Here is a 14,043-nt window from a genome sequence, read left to right on the forward strand (position 1 = left end):
GACAGCCAGCGAGAGGGAACACAGGCAGGGGGAGTGGGAGAGGAAGAAGCAGGCTCATAGTGGAGGAGCCTGATGTGGGGCTCGATCCCAGGACTCTGGGATCACGCCCTGAGCCAAAGGCAGACGCTTAACGACTGAGCCACCCAGGCGCACCCACAAAGTTTTATTTATATTGTTTCTTTATATGGTCAGTGTTCATTTGGGTTTTTTCTCATACCTTCTGTTTTAATCTGCTTTGGCTGCTATAACAAAAATGCTACAGACTGGGTGGTTAAGCAACAAACATTTATTTCTCACAGTTCTGAAGACTGGGAAGTCCAAGATGAAGGGGCTGGCAGATTTAGTGTCTGGTGAAGAACCACTTCCTGGTTAACAGACAGCCATCTTCTCGCTGTGTCCTCACACATTGGAAGGAGAGAGGGAGCTCTCTGGGCTCTCTGTTATAATCTCCTCCGTGAAGGCTCCACCCCCATGACCAAATCTCCTCCCACAGGCCCTGCCTCCTAATGCCCTCACAGTGGGGATCAGGTTTCAACATAGAACTTTGGGGAGACACAGACATTCAGTCCATAGCACCTTCTTTGCCGTTTTTCCTTCTTGCATCTCTGACTTTACATTTCCCTTTGACTTGAATTTCTTTCATGTGGGTCTGCTATTTAGTTACTATTTATTTATTTATTTATTTATTATTTATCTGAATTATATTTTGCCTTCAGTAATAAAGGATATTTTGTCTGGATATAAGATTATGTTAGCAGTTATTTTCTTTCAGCATATTAAAGATATGATCCCACTGCTTTCTAGTTCCCGTTATTGCTTGTGAGAAATCAACTGTTACTCTGCCTGTGGGGCCCTTGATGGTAATTTATATGTTTTCTCCTTTTACAATTGTCTCCTTGTTATTCATTTTCTGCATTTCCAGCAGTCATTTGTTGTTGCTTTATTTTTATTTTTTCCAGCTAGGGAATCACTGGTACTGTTGAATATGTGACCTGGTGTCTTTCATCAGTGCTAGAAATTCTCAGCCATTGTCTTTGGAGCCCCTTACCCTCTGGTACTCCAAACCGTACATTTATCTGACCATCCTACCGCTTCACGTAAGTCTTATTTTTTCTTCTCTACTCTCCATCTTTCTGTCTCTGTTCTAAATTCCAGATAGTTTCTTCTGACCTATCTTCTAGTTCCAGTTCACTTATTCTTTCTTCAATTGCTTCAAATCTTCTCTTAAATCCATCTACTTAGTTCTTAATTTGTTATTTATTTAGTTTAAGTGCTAGAATTTCTATTTAGTTCTTTAAAATGGCTTTTTAAAAGATAATTTCCATCCCTGATGATTTTTTTTATCCCAGGCCTTTTAAAAACATTAGTTATTTATGTAATCTTCATACCCAGCGTGGGGCTCAAATTCATGATGGTGAGATCAAGATTTGCGTGCTCTACCAACTGAGCAAGCCAGGTGGCCCCCCAGCCCTTTTTAAATTCTTTTTTTTTTTTATTACAGACAAAACACATAATATAAAATTTACCATGTTAACCACTTTTAAGTGTACAGTTCAGTGGTATTAAGGATATTCATGTTGCGTAGTCATCACCACCTCCCACCTCCAGACTTTTTGTCTTGTAAATGTGAAATTCTGTTCCCATCAGATGCTCCCACATTCCCCACTCCGCCCAGCTCCTGGCCATCTCCATTCTACTTTTTATGAATTTGACTACACTAGGTCCCTCATATAAGTGAAATCATAGCATTTGCCTCTTTGTGACTGGCTTATTTCACTGAGCGTAATGTCCTCAAGGTTCATCCATCTTGTAGAGCATCAGAATTTCCTTCCTTTTTAAGGCGAACCATATTCCATTGTGTAGATAGACCACATTTGCTTGCTCATTCCTGCACTGGTGGAACTTGGTTGCTTCCACCTTTGGGCTGTCATGCATAATGCTGCTATGAATATTGGTGTACAAATATCTTTTGAAGGCCCTGCTTTCAATCATTTTGGGTATTGTTGTGGATGAATTGTGTGCCACCCCAAATTCATCTGTTGAATTGCTACCCCTGCAATGTGATTGTTTTTGGAGACAGAGCCTTTACAGAGGTAATTAAAGTTATATGAGGTTGTATGGGTGGGGCCTTAATCTGATAATAAGAGGGAGAAACCCCAGAGAGCTCTCTCCCTCCTCATGTGCACACGGAGGAAAGTCCATGTGGTGACACAACATGGAGGAAGCCATCTACAAGCCAGGAAGAGAGGCCTCACTAGAAAACAACTCTGATGGCCCCTTCACCTTGGTGTCTAGCTCCAGAACTACAAGAAAACAAGTTTCTGTTGTTTAAGCCACTCAGTCTGATATTTTGTTATGGCAGCCCTAGCAGACTAATATATGCCCAGAGATTGAATTTCTGGATCATGTGGTAATTCTATTTGCAATTTGTTTAGAAACTGCCAACTGCTCTCCACAGTGACTGTGCCATTTTACATTTCCACCAGTAGTGCACAGGGGTTCCAGCTTTCCATATCCTTGCCCACACTTGTTCTTTTCTATTTTTCTGATAGTAGCCACCCTCTGGATACGAGGTGGTAGATCACCGTGGCCTGGGTTTGCGTTTCCCTAATGATTAGTTATGCTGAGCATCTCTTCTTGGGCTTCTTGGCCATTTGTATATATTCTTTGGATAAATGTTTATTGAAGTGTTTCCCCCATTTTTTAATCAGGTTGTTTTTGTTGTTGCTGTGAGTTGTAGGAGTTCTCTCTTTATTTAGGATATTAATCCCTTATTAGGTATATGATTTGCAAATATTTTCTCCCATTCTGTGGGTTGCTTTTCACTCTGCTGATAGTGTCTTTTGATGCAAAAAGTATTTTTAATTTTGATGAACTCCAGTTTGTCTTTTTTTTTTCTTTTGGTGTCATATCCAAGAAATCATTGTCAAAGCCAATGTCATGAAGATTTTATCCTATGTTTTCATGTTTAGGTCTTCAATCCATTTTAATTTTTGTATATGGTGTTAGGTAAGAGTCCAACTTCATTCTTTTGCATGTGGATATCCATTTTTCCCAGCACCATGTGTTGAAAAACCTGGCCTATCTCTATTGGTCTTGTCACCCTTAATGAAAATCATTTGACCATATATGTGATGGTTTAATTCCGGACATCCTGTTCTATTCTATTTGTCTTTCTTTCTATCTTTATGCCAGTGCCGCACTGTTCTGACTACTATAGCTTTGTGGTACGTTTTGAAAGCAGGAAGTGTAAGTCCTCCAGCTTTGTTCTTCTTTCCCAACATTGTTCTGGCTATTCTCTGGACAAAATTTAAAGTTTGCATTTTCTTGGAACACAGTAAACTTAGCTGTTTTATGGTCTTTGATAATTCTGATATCTGATGTTTCTCTCATTTCTGCTTATTTTTGTTAATGGTGTCTTGCTTCCTTGTGTGCTCGATTATCTTTGTGTCCTGGATTTTGTATCTGAAAAATTATTTATATGAATAGCTTGAGGCCTAAGATGATGCCATCTTCTGCCAGAGAGGGTTTTCTATGCTTCTGCCTGGAACCTTGGAATGCTACCCATTAAACCAAGCCCAGGTTTGAGGGGACCTGGATTGCTCAGGTGAGGGGACAGCAGAGTCTGAGGCTGCACAAGGACAGTGTACTTCAAGTTCACCCCACTTAATGTGGGGGTTTATCCCCACCCCTGAGTTCTGAGCTTCAACGTTTCTCTCCCTTTCCTTCCATGAGGCTACTAAAACTGCAGGTCTCCTTTGCAGCTGTTGCTTGTGAATCTGCAGATGCACTCACTCAGGGGGAAAGGAGCTTTGAGTGCCAGGCTCACCTCCAGTCCCTCCCTGTCCTCACTTTGGAATTGAAACACTGAAACTCCCTCACTTCCTTGTTTGCTCTTTCAGAAGAGAGGTGTGCTTATCTGTCTTTTGTATTGGTCTGGATTACAGAGATGGCTCTCACCTAAAGGGGAAGTCCAGAGGGTCTTTTCTAAAAGCACAGTTCTGACCACAATCTTCTTAGGAGCAAATCATGACAGTCTAGAGCCCATCTCTATGATCATTAATTCATCAAGGCTGTCCAGCATCCTGGAGGCAAGAACTAGTGTTACCCCATCTCAGAGGTAAAAATCCAGAGCACAGAGAGGCGAGGCTAACTTGCCTTGTGGTTGCACAGCTAATTCACTGGCAGGATCAGCACTGGGACCAGTTGTGTCTTAACTGCAGAGATACTGCTCCCCATTTTCTGCTTAGGAGCCTTCTGGGGCTCCCCACTGTCTGGAGTCCTGAGCACAGACCACCACCCCCCCCTTCCAGCCTCCCCCGGCCGCACTGGCTCCTGCCCATCCCCAGCTCTGCTCTGTGGGCGCTATACCTCCTACTCGCCTGCCCAGACCTGGCTGGGAGGCTGGAACTCTGCTGTGCCCTCCCAAGGCCCCTGAATAAAGTGGGACCCAGGGCCCTGAGCACCCCACAATGGGTGCTCCCCAATGCCACAGCACCAACCCAGGTGCAGGCACTCTGCAGGGTATCGGGTACAGCAAACAGGTCAGAGCCTGTCCCCGAGCACAAGCCTGTCTACAAGGGGATGGAGCAGGCCCAGGGGTCCCTTATCAGGGACCAGGAACTGTCAAGCCATCCTGGGGATGCCTTGCTCAAGGCCAGCTTACCCTTGGAGGGTGTCTGGTGGGTGAGGCAGGGGAGGCCTCCGGGCCCACGCGCTACCCCTAGGGGCCCATTGTTCCCCTCTCTGACTTTCTGACAGGTGAACAATAATGGGATCATCTCCTTCCTGAAGGAGGTCTCTCAGTTCACCCCAGTGGCCTTCCCCATCGCCAAGGACCGCTGTGTAGTGGCAGCCTTCTGGGCAGATGTGGACAATCGACGAGCAGGTGACGTGTACTACCGGGAGGCCACTGACCCAGCCACGCTACGCAGAGCCACAGAGGATGTCAGGCGATACTTCCCTGAGCTCCCAGACTTCTCCGCCACCTGGGTTTTCATAGCCACCTGGTACCGCGTGACCTTCTTTGGAGGCAGCTCCTCTTCCCCTGTGAGTTTTTTGTTCTGGGGAAGGGAGGACATCAATTTGGGGTCTAGGGTCTCCCCCAGGGGCCCCACCTTGCTGAGGTGGGTCAGATATAATCACTGGTCCATGCCTGAGACGGGAAAACCTGGCTCGGGGAGGGAAGTCACTCTCCCAGGGTCACAGAGCCAGGTTGGAGGAGGACAGAGCCTTGACCTTCCCCAGCCCTCCTGGAAACCATCTGCCTCTAGGAAAATGCCAAATGTCCTGATACAGTGGTTTATGTGGTGAAGTTGGGTTGTGTCAGAAGAATTTCCATTTGGAATGGTTCCATTCTCAATAGGCTAAGTGGGAAGTTCATTCTGTTTTACCCTTTATTCTGTGATAATGCCAGACAACAAAGTCATCGGGGACACATCTCTCCCCGGGGCACATTCTCAATGCCAAGCACGAGTAGTGCTCAGCACAGCACAGACAGGGGCAGGAACTCTCCCTGAGACTGCTATGCAAGCCACGTGGGGTTCCGAGATGGCGGCATGGGATGGTTCAGAGCAGCCCTGAGGGACGGCTGTGTCAGGATACTGGGCTGCAGGGGAGAGGCACAGTGGTCAAGGGCAGGGCGAGGTTTCCCTCAGGGTGTAGGGGTGCAAGTGCTAGGCGGGCATCTGGAGGTATAGCTGGGGGCCCCAGCACCAGTGGCTCAGGAAAACAGTGTGAGTGGGAGAGAGGGCTGGTGGGCAGGGATGTGCGAGTCCCACGCAAACCCTGAGTTCTTCCAGCAGCCCAGATGACAAACGGAATGCCAGCAAGCACGTCAGCCAGGGACACTGGGGGACCAACATGGTCACTGTTGGATTTCTTAAAAGGAGTATGACAGTGAATAGGGAAAGATGGGCTTTTTCTGTAAACGTTACTACAAATAAATGTTTACAGTGGGTGAACCTTATTCAAGCACAGCCCCCTAATATTTTGTCAGTTTTATTTGTTTTTCTTACCATCAATTTGTAAGAAAAACATCTTTGTAACAAAAAGCGAAAAAAGAATCAGTACCTCCACTAGCAAGAGATCCTCCCATTAAACATCTCCTGTTGTATCCTGACACACACTTTAAAAAATAAATAGCACCAGCTAGAACGTGCTGTCTTGTGTTTTCTTCACTCAGTGGTAGCAGGGCATCTTCCTCTCTCTGTGGAAATTGCTGTCATCTCTGCAGCCACTCTGGGTATGCCCTTCCCCCCGGGAGGAGGGGGAGCAGAGCCCCTCCTGCGCCGAGAGAGGAGTCCTAACTCCTCCAGTCTGCAGGCCCACAGGCCCGAAGGCCTAAAGGCTGAGATGGGGGCTACGGAATGGTGATCCAGGCAACACAAGCATCCCTGGAAGGGATCAGAGTTCCGGGTTTGGGCTGGAAGCTGGTCTGTAACCTGGGAGCCTCCCGGAGCCGGCTGCTTGACGGGGGGACGGAGCACAAAGCTCCGCGTGGGGCCTGGGTCTCCTCACACATGGACCTCACCAGCTCGCGAAGCCCCACGGCTGACCCTGCTGGCCGCAGTCTTGCCCTCCCTCATCTTCCCCGCCAGTCCGCCTTCACGGCCACCACGTCCTGGTTGTCTTTGGAGTATTAGCACCAGGTCTGCCTTCCCGAAGGGGAGCACTCGGTCTCCCTGCTGTTCATGTTTATGTAAGTGAGAGCACAGACCCTGTGCTGTCCCACCGGGGACACCTGCAGACCAGCCCAGCACCGGCAGCACCGATGGCAAGGCCCCGCTAGATTGGGGGCCATTTCCTGGCACAAGTTTTCAGTGGGAAGGCTGCTGCCTGCAGAGTCCTGACCTGCCCCTCAAGCCTGTGCCCCACAGGTGAGAATAAGCCAGGTGTGGAAACCCAGTCCCCCCGCGACCAGCCAGGGGCCCAGCGCGCTGCCCCTTGCCAGCCGCCCCGGCACATGAGGACGGCCTTTCCCTATTACCCCTCACCTCTTTGCCTTCTACTGCGGTGAATTTGTCCTGTATTATCAACTAGTTGTAGTCTGTGGTAATGCATCTGTTCACTTTCCTGTCTTCCTCAGCCCATTTCCTGTCTTTTTCTTACTGGCCCATAGAAGTTCTGCTTGAATTAAGGACATTAATAGTCTCACCTGGACCTCTGTTACAAATACATTTTCCACTTTGCTGTTTGCCATTCAGTTCGGTCTACAGCACTTTTCCATATGCAGAAGCTTTTGTAGTCAGACATCTGAATCTCCTTCTTGGTTTCTGCGGGTAACAAACGGTACAAGTGAAGTCCTTCCTCAATGTGGCCCCAAGTGTTCGCCTATATTTTCCTCCAGGGCTTTGATTTTCCATTCACAACCTCACTTGATGTGGGATTTATTTTCACGAATGATATAAAGCTCTAATTTTATTCTTTTTCAGACAGTTTCCTATTTGTCCCAAGATCACTTCTGAAACAATCCCACCCTTTCCCCAATCTGAAATAACATCTCATATATATATACCACTCAATAATATCATCATGGAAGAGAATTCCATGAAAAACAAAATTAAAACTGCTTCTCCTTGTTTCCTCTTTTTATCTTCCCCTCTTCACGTTTTTTGTTTCACATGAGGCAATTTTGTGGATTTGACCCGGTAAGCACTAATCCCTAAGCCCCAGCCGCCACAGGGCGCGGTGTCTGCTCCTGGCCCTGGTGGGCACTGGTGACCCCTCGGCGTGTCTCCTTCACAGGTGACAGTTCTTAGGTGTCCTGACCTGTGCCAGGGCCTCAGGCACCAGGGACACAGTGGAGGATGAGGATGAGGCCATCAGCCCAATGGTGGATGGCTGTCCAGCTAGTTGGGAAGACAGAGGAGGCGTCAGTGGATGAGGACAGTGTGCAAAGGCATGCTGGAGGGGGCAGGGCCTTGCAGCGTGGACGAGGGAGCACAGAACCCTGTTCAAGCCTCACTCCTTGGCAGGTCAACACGTTCCAGACCGTGCTTATCACTGATGGCAAGTTTTCCTTCACCATCTTCAACTACGAGTCCATCACGTGGACCACGGGCACACACGCCAGCAGTGGGGGCGACGCCACGGGCCTGGGGGGCATCGCAGCCCAGGTAGGGGCCTGGGTCCCCACTGCCACGACTGTCATAAGCTGATGAAGCAGGCAGGCCCCCCTACACATACCCAGTACTGTGCAGAGGCCAGTGTGAGGCCTTCTGATGCCAACCCCAGTCCAGACTCACAGAAACATCCTGAGGTCAAAGCCACCTTTGTCCCGACCCACAATGCCATGGCCTCCAAGGGCCAGCTACAGCCGAGGCAGAAGGTCCCCTGGTTCTGTGTGCTCTAACTGTCCTGGGGTCTGGCCTGGCCCGTGGCCCACAGAACCGTGGCCAGCAGGAAATCACAGGTGTGAAGGGAGTGGTCAAGTGCAAGTCCCCAGGCTCAGCAAGTGCTCTCTCACGATGGGAATACCCTCACCTGCTTCCTAGCCGTCTCCTTTCTTGGGACGTCACACCTGCCCCTGGTCCCCACGGGATCCAAGAGGCTAGGGAGGGAGCCCCTCCAGGTGTGTGTGAGGGGAGCATGCTAGGGCCCGACAGTGTCGGTGGCTGGGGTCAGCACCCGGCTGGGAGGTCGCTGATCAGGATAGCACAACGTGGAGGGTGGTACGGGTACCCCTGAACCCATAAAGCTCCAGGACTGCAAGGCCATCTTCCATGTGATCTCTTTGGCCATGGCCACCGCAGGGGGGGGGGTAGGTCTCAGGAAATTTAGGGAGACCTGCAGACCATCCTGTGCCTACCCCCCCACCCCCCCCAGGCTGGCTTCAATGCAGGTGACGGGCAGCGTTACTTCAGCATCCCCGGCTCCCGCACAGCAGACATGGCGGAGGTGGAGACCACCACCAACGTGGGCGTGCCCGGGCGCTGGGCGTTCAGAATCGATGATGCCCAGGTGCGCGTGGGGGGCTGCAGCCATACAAGTAAGAGGATGGAGCCAGCGGCTCAGGGCTGTGGGGGTGAGGGGGGCTCAGGGAGTGGGGGAATGACAGGAGGGGGCTGGACGCTGATGGGGGTGAAGGGGGTGCTGGAGGAGGGGGCAGTACGCTGGGGACGGGGCAGGCCGTTGGCCAGGAGGGCATGGCCTCCCCCACCCGTCTCCCCCAGCCATGAACCTGGGCAAGTACCGGCTTGTCCCTTGAGCCCCTTCTCTTCCTGGGGAGGCTTTCCTACCTCAGCTCCGGGGCCGGGGCCAGGGAATCTGCTGGAGAACAGGGTTTGTGGTGCAAAGTGGCGAAACCGGGGTCGCCCCTCCTTGGGGCCAGGAATCAACGCTCTCCCCTCATTCTCTCCCAGACTGCATCCTGGGCCAGGGAGGGGCACCGCCCCAGTGTCCTCTGTCCCCAGGACCACCTGGAAGGCAGGCGCTCTTTTCACCCATTTCTCCACATTTGCCGTGGGCTTGCTGCTTCCTGGGATTTGGTGCTTGTTACACATGGGGGGAGGGTCCACCCCAGGGCGGAAGGATGCATCCTGGCCCCTTCCCCTGTGTGGCCCTGGAAAGAGGCACAGACCCTCCTGAAACATTATGCTTATAAATGGAGAGGAGGTGTCAAATGATTGATTTAGCCACTCTATGGAGAGCAAACCACAGGCCCTGCAAAGACCACAGTGAGGCCGGGGTCAGGAGGGTCCTAGTGGACTCACCTCCCACCCACAAGGAGGCAGAGGACACCAAGAGGGCCTCTTCTCCACTTCTCAGAACACCAACTCTCTGAGAGTGAACCCGGCACGGATGGAGCCCATCCAGACGGGCCAGGGGAACAGGCACTCACTTTTCAGGGGCCAGGGCCAGGGCCAGGGAGGGCAGGCATGCACGTAGGTAGGAAGGACTCTCACCAGGACTGGGGATGATGCCCCAGTGAGAGACGCTGGGGGAACCCCAGCCCACCCACTCACTGGAGCACCAAATATGTCCCACCCTGAGTCCGAGCTTCGGGGATGGGGGAACTTGCAGGCCAGGGAGCCCAGAAGCCAATCATTTTGCCACTCCCCCATAGTGGCAAGTGGGACACCCAGGAATGCAAGCTCCCCTGCAGCCCCAGGCCAGTCCGCCTCCTCTGCCCACCTGGGCTCTGGTGGTCAAGGGAGTGGGGGCGCCATTCGGTCTCTGATGGCAGAGAGGTCTGGTTGCTTGTCAACTCCCAGGAGCCAGAGGGTTGGGCTGTGGTTGAGGACCAAGGCATGGGTGCAGATGTGGGCTGCCATGAGCAGGCATCAGTGCAGCATGAATGCAAGCCTGAGCAGCTGGGTGACAAGTGTGGGGACAGGTGGGGACTGGTGTGAGTAGGTGTGGCTGTCCGTGTGGGTGCAGCTGTGTGTACAGGTGGGAGTCTAGGTGTGGGCAGGCCCATGCCCCCTACGAAGGCTGCAGGCTGTGAGACCCTGAGACATGGGATCCCTTTCTCATGCAGACGTGCTTCTCCCGCTGTCGCAGGCTTCTGGGGGGAGTAGATGGAGGAGGCATCGCTGGGCTTTCCGAACCAGTGCACAAAGCAGCTCACAGGAGCCCCCTTGCTTCCCCGTGGCCACACTGCAAGCCCAGGAGATGGAGCAGACCCCTTGGCTTTGCTGGGAAGGGAGGGCCGGGTCCCACCTGAGAGGCTGTGCGTGCACATCTGGAGGTCTGGCTCCTGAGAAAGGCAGGTCCGGAAACGCGGCCCATGCAGACAGCCAGCACTCTGCAGGGTGGCCAGACCACGACCGTCTGAGCGACAGAGTGGCTGAGTGGAAGGGTATGCAAGAGGAGAAGGAACAGTCCGAAAGACGCCTAGCCCTGATGGTGTTCCTTCCGGGAGTGCTCCCCCTTGCTCTCCTTGATGCCACGCCAGATCTCCCAGGCCCCCCTCGTAACAGGAGATCTGAGACCTTGGGGTGCTCTAGTTACCCGCCAATCTGTGCTTCTTAATTGCCAATGTCAATAGCCTTACTTCTCCAGAGGGGTAGGGCCCCCTGAGCTGAGCTCTGTGGGCCGCCTGTCCTGGAAGGCCCAGGCATGGGCTCGGGTGGCCCTCGGGGACTGCTGGGGCCCTCTCTGGCCAGGAGGCCATGATGTGAGAAACCCCACCTTCCAGAGCTCTGAGGGCCTTGTTTTACATGACGAGACCTGGAGGGGCAGCTGGGCCTGCGTTTCTGCAACTACTGGTGGCAGCGCTGAGATCAGACTGCACCCCCCGAGGGTCTGAGGGTCCCCCCACCTCCGGTTCCCACGGGGTCCCCCTTTCCCACGTCTGTGGATGTTTTTCCCATGAGGCACACTCACATCTTCCTGTGTTGCTGGGCACCCTTGGGTTTGTGTCTTCTTAGTTCCTCAGACAAATCTGGAAGTTGATGGATTAAAGGGATAAGAAGGTGCTGTGGGGGGTGCCAGGGTGGCTCAGGTGGTTAAGCCTCTGCCTTCGGCTCAGGTCATGATCTCGGGGTCCTGGGATCGAGCCCCCTGTAGCGGCTCCCTGCTCACTGGGGAGCCTGCTTCTCCCTCTCCCTCTGCTGCTGCCCCCGCTTGTGCGTGCATGCACGCGCGCTAACAAATGAATAAAATCTAAAAAAAAACAAAAATTTAAAAAATGGTGCTATGGGTATGACGGACGCTGGGGAAGCCAGAGTCCCAGCTCGGGGATCTGAATGTCAGCAGGACACGCAGGCAGGCACCGACAGCAGACGCACTGGGCACCCTGGGGAGACCCGGGAAGCTAACCGTGGGTGCATTCCTCAGAGACGGGCCCTTTGGGTAGGGGGAGGGAAGGGACGGCTTGCTCCTTCCTGTGTCCACAGCCTCCGTGTGCCTGGCCCTGCGCCCGTGCCTCAATGGCGGCAAGTGCATTGATGACTGTGTCACGGGCAACCCCTCCTACACCTGCTCCTGCCTCTCAGGCTTCACGGGCAGGAGGTGTCACCTGGGTGAGTTCATGCTGCCAGCACAGCCAGGGGCCCCAGGGCCCAAGGTCAAGGGTCTGTGTCCCCATGGTGTGGGCACTGTGGGGGGGTCTGGGGGAGTGCACGAACGCTGTGGCTCCCCGACTGTGAGCACGGTGGGTGGGTGCTACAGCGGCCCCTTCTGAGCCGACCCCCCTGGAAGTAAGGACCAGAAGGGGTCCAGGCAGATCCCCCTCAATCTGGCTTCCTCCACTGAGGCCCAGCCTGCTCTGTTTCTCAGATGTGAATGAATGTGCTTCACATCCGTGTCAGAATGGCGGGACCTGCACACAGGGTATCAACCGCTTCAGCTGCCAGTGCCCGGCCGGCTTCGGGGGACCCACCTGTGAGGCAGGTAAGAGCAGCGGGCCTGGGCCCTACAGCCCCACTGGGGCAGGATGATCGGACGGTCCTGCCTGACGAGGAGGGTGTGGTCTGCCTCACGGGAGCACTGGGTCAGCATCCACAAAGGGCTTGGCAGTAGGCCCATGGGGGCAGAAGCTCAGACTCTAGAGGAAAGCCCCATCTCGTGGGCGTGGTGGGAGCGCTGACCACAGCACTCAGGCCTTCTGGGCCCTGGTGTTCAGACAGGGATGACATCTTGAAACAGGCCAGTGCCTGGTTCCAGCCTGGCCATGGGGCCTGGCTGAGAGCCACCCAGGTACGATTGGAGCCATCACTGCCCCTCAGCTCTGGATTGGCTCGATAGGAACGTGGGGGTTCCTGAGGTCAGACAGACCAGCTGTGGGGTGCAGAAGGGCACAATTCCCCACCCGACCCTCTTCCTGTCTGTATCACCAGAACCCCACCCCCAGTAGCTCCCAACAGGACGGGAGGCTGTTCCTCTCCAGCCCCCAGGGTCTCACAGCCTAGGCATGGGTTGGGGTCCTTCTTGAGACCCCCTTGCTGCTTCCAGACAGCAGCTGCACCCCACTGTGCCACCCCATTTCTGAGTGTGGCTCTTTTGAAGCAATGCTGGCAGATCCAGCTTCCACTTCCTGCCCTTCATCCAGCCCTCTCTGGGGCCCCTTCACTCTGGCTCTTTGCCCACCTGGTGAAGGAAGATGGGCCCCCCACTGTTGCCCCCAGTCTCACCGTGGGAAGCTACTAGGGGAGCCCAAAAAAGAGAGGCCCTTAAAATCAAAGCACCATGACCTCTAATCCCCACTGGGCTGGACCCACACCCATTCCCCTAAATACACTTACTGATGTGTAACCATTACTTAGAAACACATGTAACACATTGTTAAATCAAGTGTGTACAAGTAACAATCGTACAAGAATGTCCCAGGCTAGAACAACTATTTCTAAAGCGACTCAGAGCCACAAGAAATGTGTTAAAGTCTGTGACGCCAGTGTACATACACATGTCTGGGCCCAGCGAGGGCCCTAGGAGGGCCTGACGCTGTAGCCAGTAGCCCTATGCCTTGGATTCCTCATGGCCACTGTGGTGACACTGACAGGTCCCACGTTCCCACGGAGGCTCACTGGTCTCGGGACACACCTGGGCCCACCGAGCACACAGCAGCAGAGATGCACAGCGGCTTCTAGGCGGGGACACGTGTGCTGCTCACTGGGAGCCTTCCCTCCCCACAGGCGCCCAGCGCGGCTCCTCGGTGGACACAGGGGTCACCTAGCGCTATGGCCACCAAAGCACCCCCACACCTCCCCTCTCCTTCCTCCCACGGGTCCCCGCGAGTCCGGGGAGGGCTACATGCTCTGAGGATCCCTTTGGCTCCTATACAGAGTTGTTTGGGACATGTGCTGTTATCAGGACACGTGACATAGCTGAGGGAAGGCAGTGTCCCCCCACCTTCCTGGCTCAGCTGCCAGGGCTCACGGGCCAGCAGCCACCAAGGAGTCTGACAGGTCAGCATGCTGGGTGAAGGTGGCCAGAGGCAAGCTCCACTCCAGCTCACTCCCACCTGATGGGGGCTGAGGGCCTTTGCACACCGCCCTGCAGCAAGACATGTGACCTCCCCACGCCCTCACCCCAACCCCAACGACCGGCCCCCTCAGGGCCATTCAAGCCCTTCCTGCACTTCCGCACACTGCACCCCCT

The 14,043-nt window shown here is 53.5% G+C and overlaps 1 protein-coding gene across 1 annotated transcript in view; it reads left to right on the forward strand.

The window, feature by feature from the left end:
- Window positions 1-983: 983 nt before the first annotated feature.
- SNED1 (sushi, nidogen and EGF like domains 1) overlaps window positions 984-14,043 on the forward strand; it is a gene marked incomplete at its 5' end in the record, with an annotated part of 57,775 nt that continues 44,715 nt past the window's right edge. The window contains 6 exons of the mRNA XM_034642731.1: window positions 984-1,097; window positions 4,762-5,049; window positions 7,977-8,117; window positions 8,827-8,989; window positions 11,841-11,966; window positions 12,223-12,336. Coding sequence (XP_034498622.1) covers window positions 984-1,097; window positions 4,762-5,049; window positions 7,977-8,117; window positions 8,827-8,989; window positions 11,841-11,966; window positions 12,223-12,336 — 946 coding nt within the window. The remainder of the gene's footprint in view (window positions 1,098-4,761; window positions 5,050-7,976; window positions 8,118-8,826; window positions 8,990-11,840; window positions 11,967-12,222; window positions 12,337-14,043) is intronic.

The sequence above is a fragment of the Ailuropoda melanoleuca genome, chromosome 2 (assembly GCF_002007445.2).
Source record: "Ailuropoda melanoleuca isolate Jingjing chromosome 2, ASM200744v2, whole genome shotgun sequence".
NCBI lineage: Eukaryota > Metazoa > Chordata > Mammalia > Carnivora > Ursidae > Ailuropoda > Ailuropoda melanoleuca.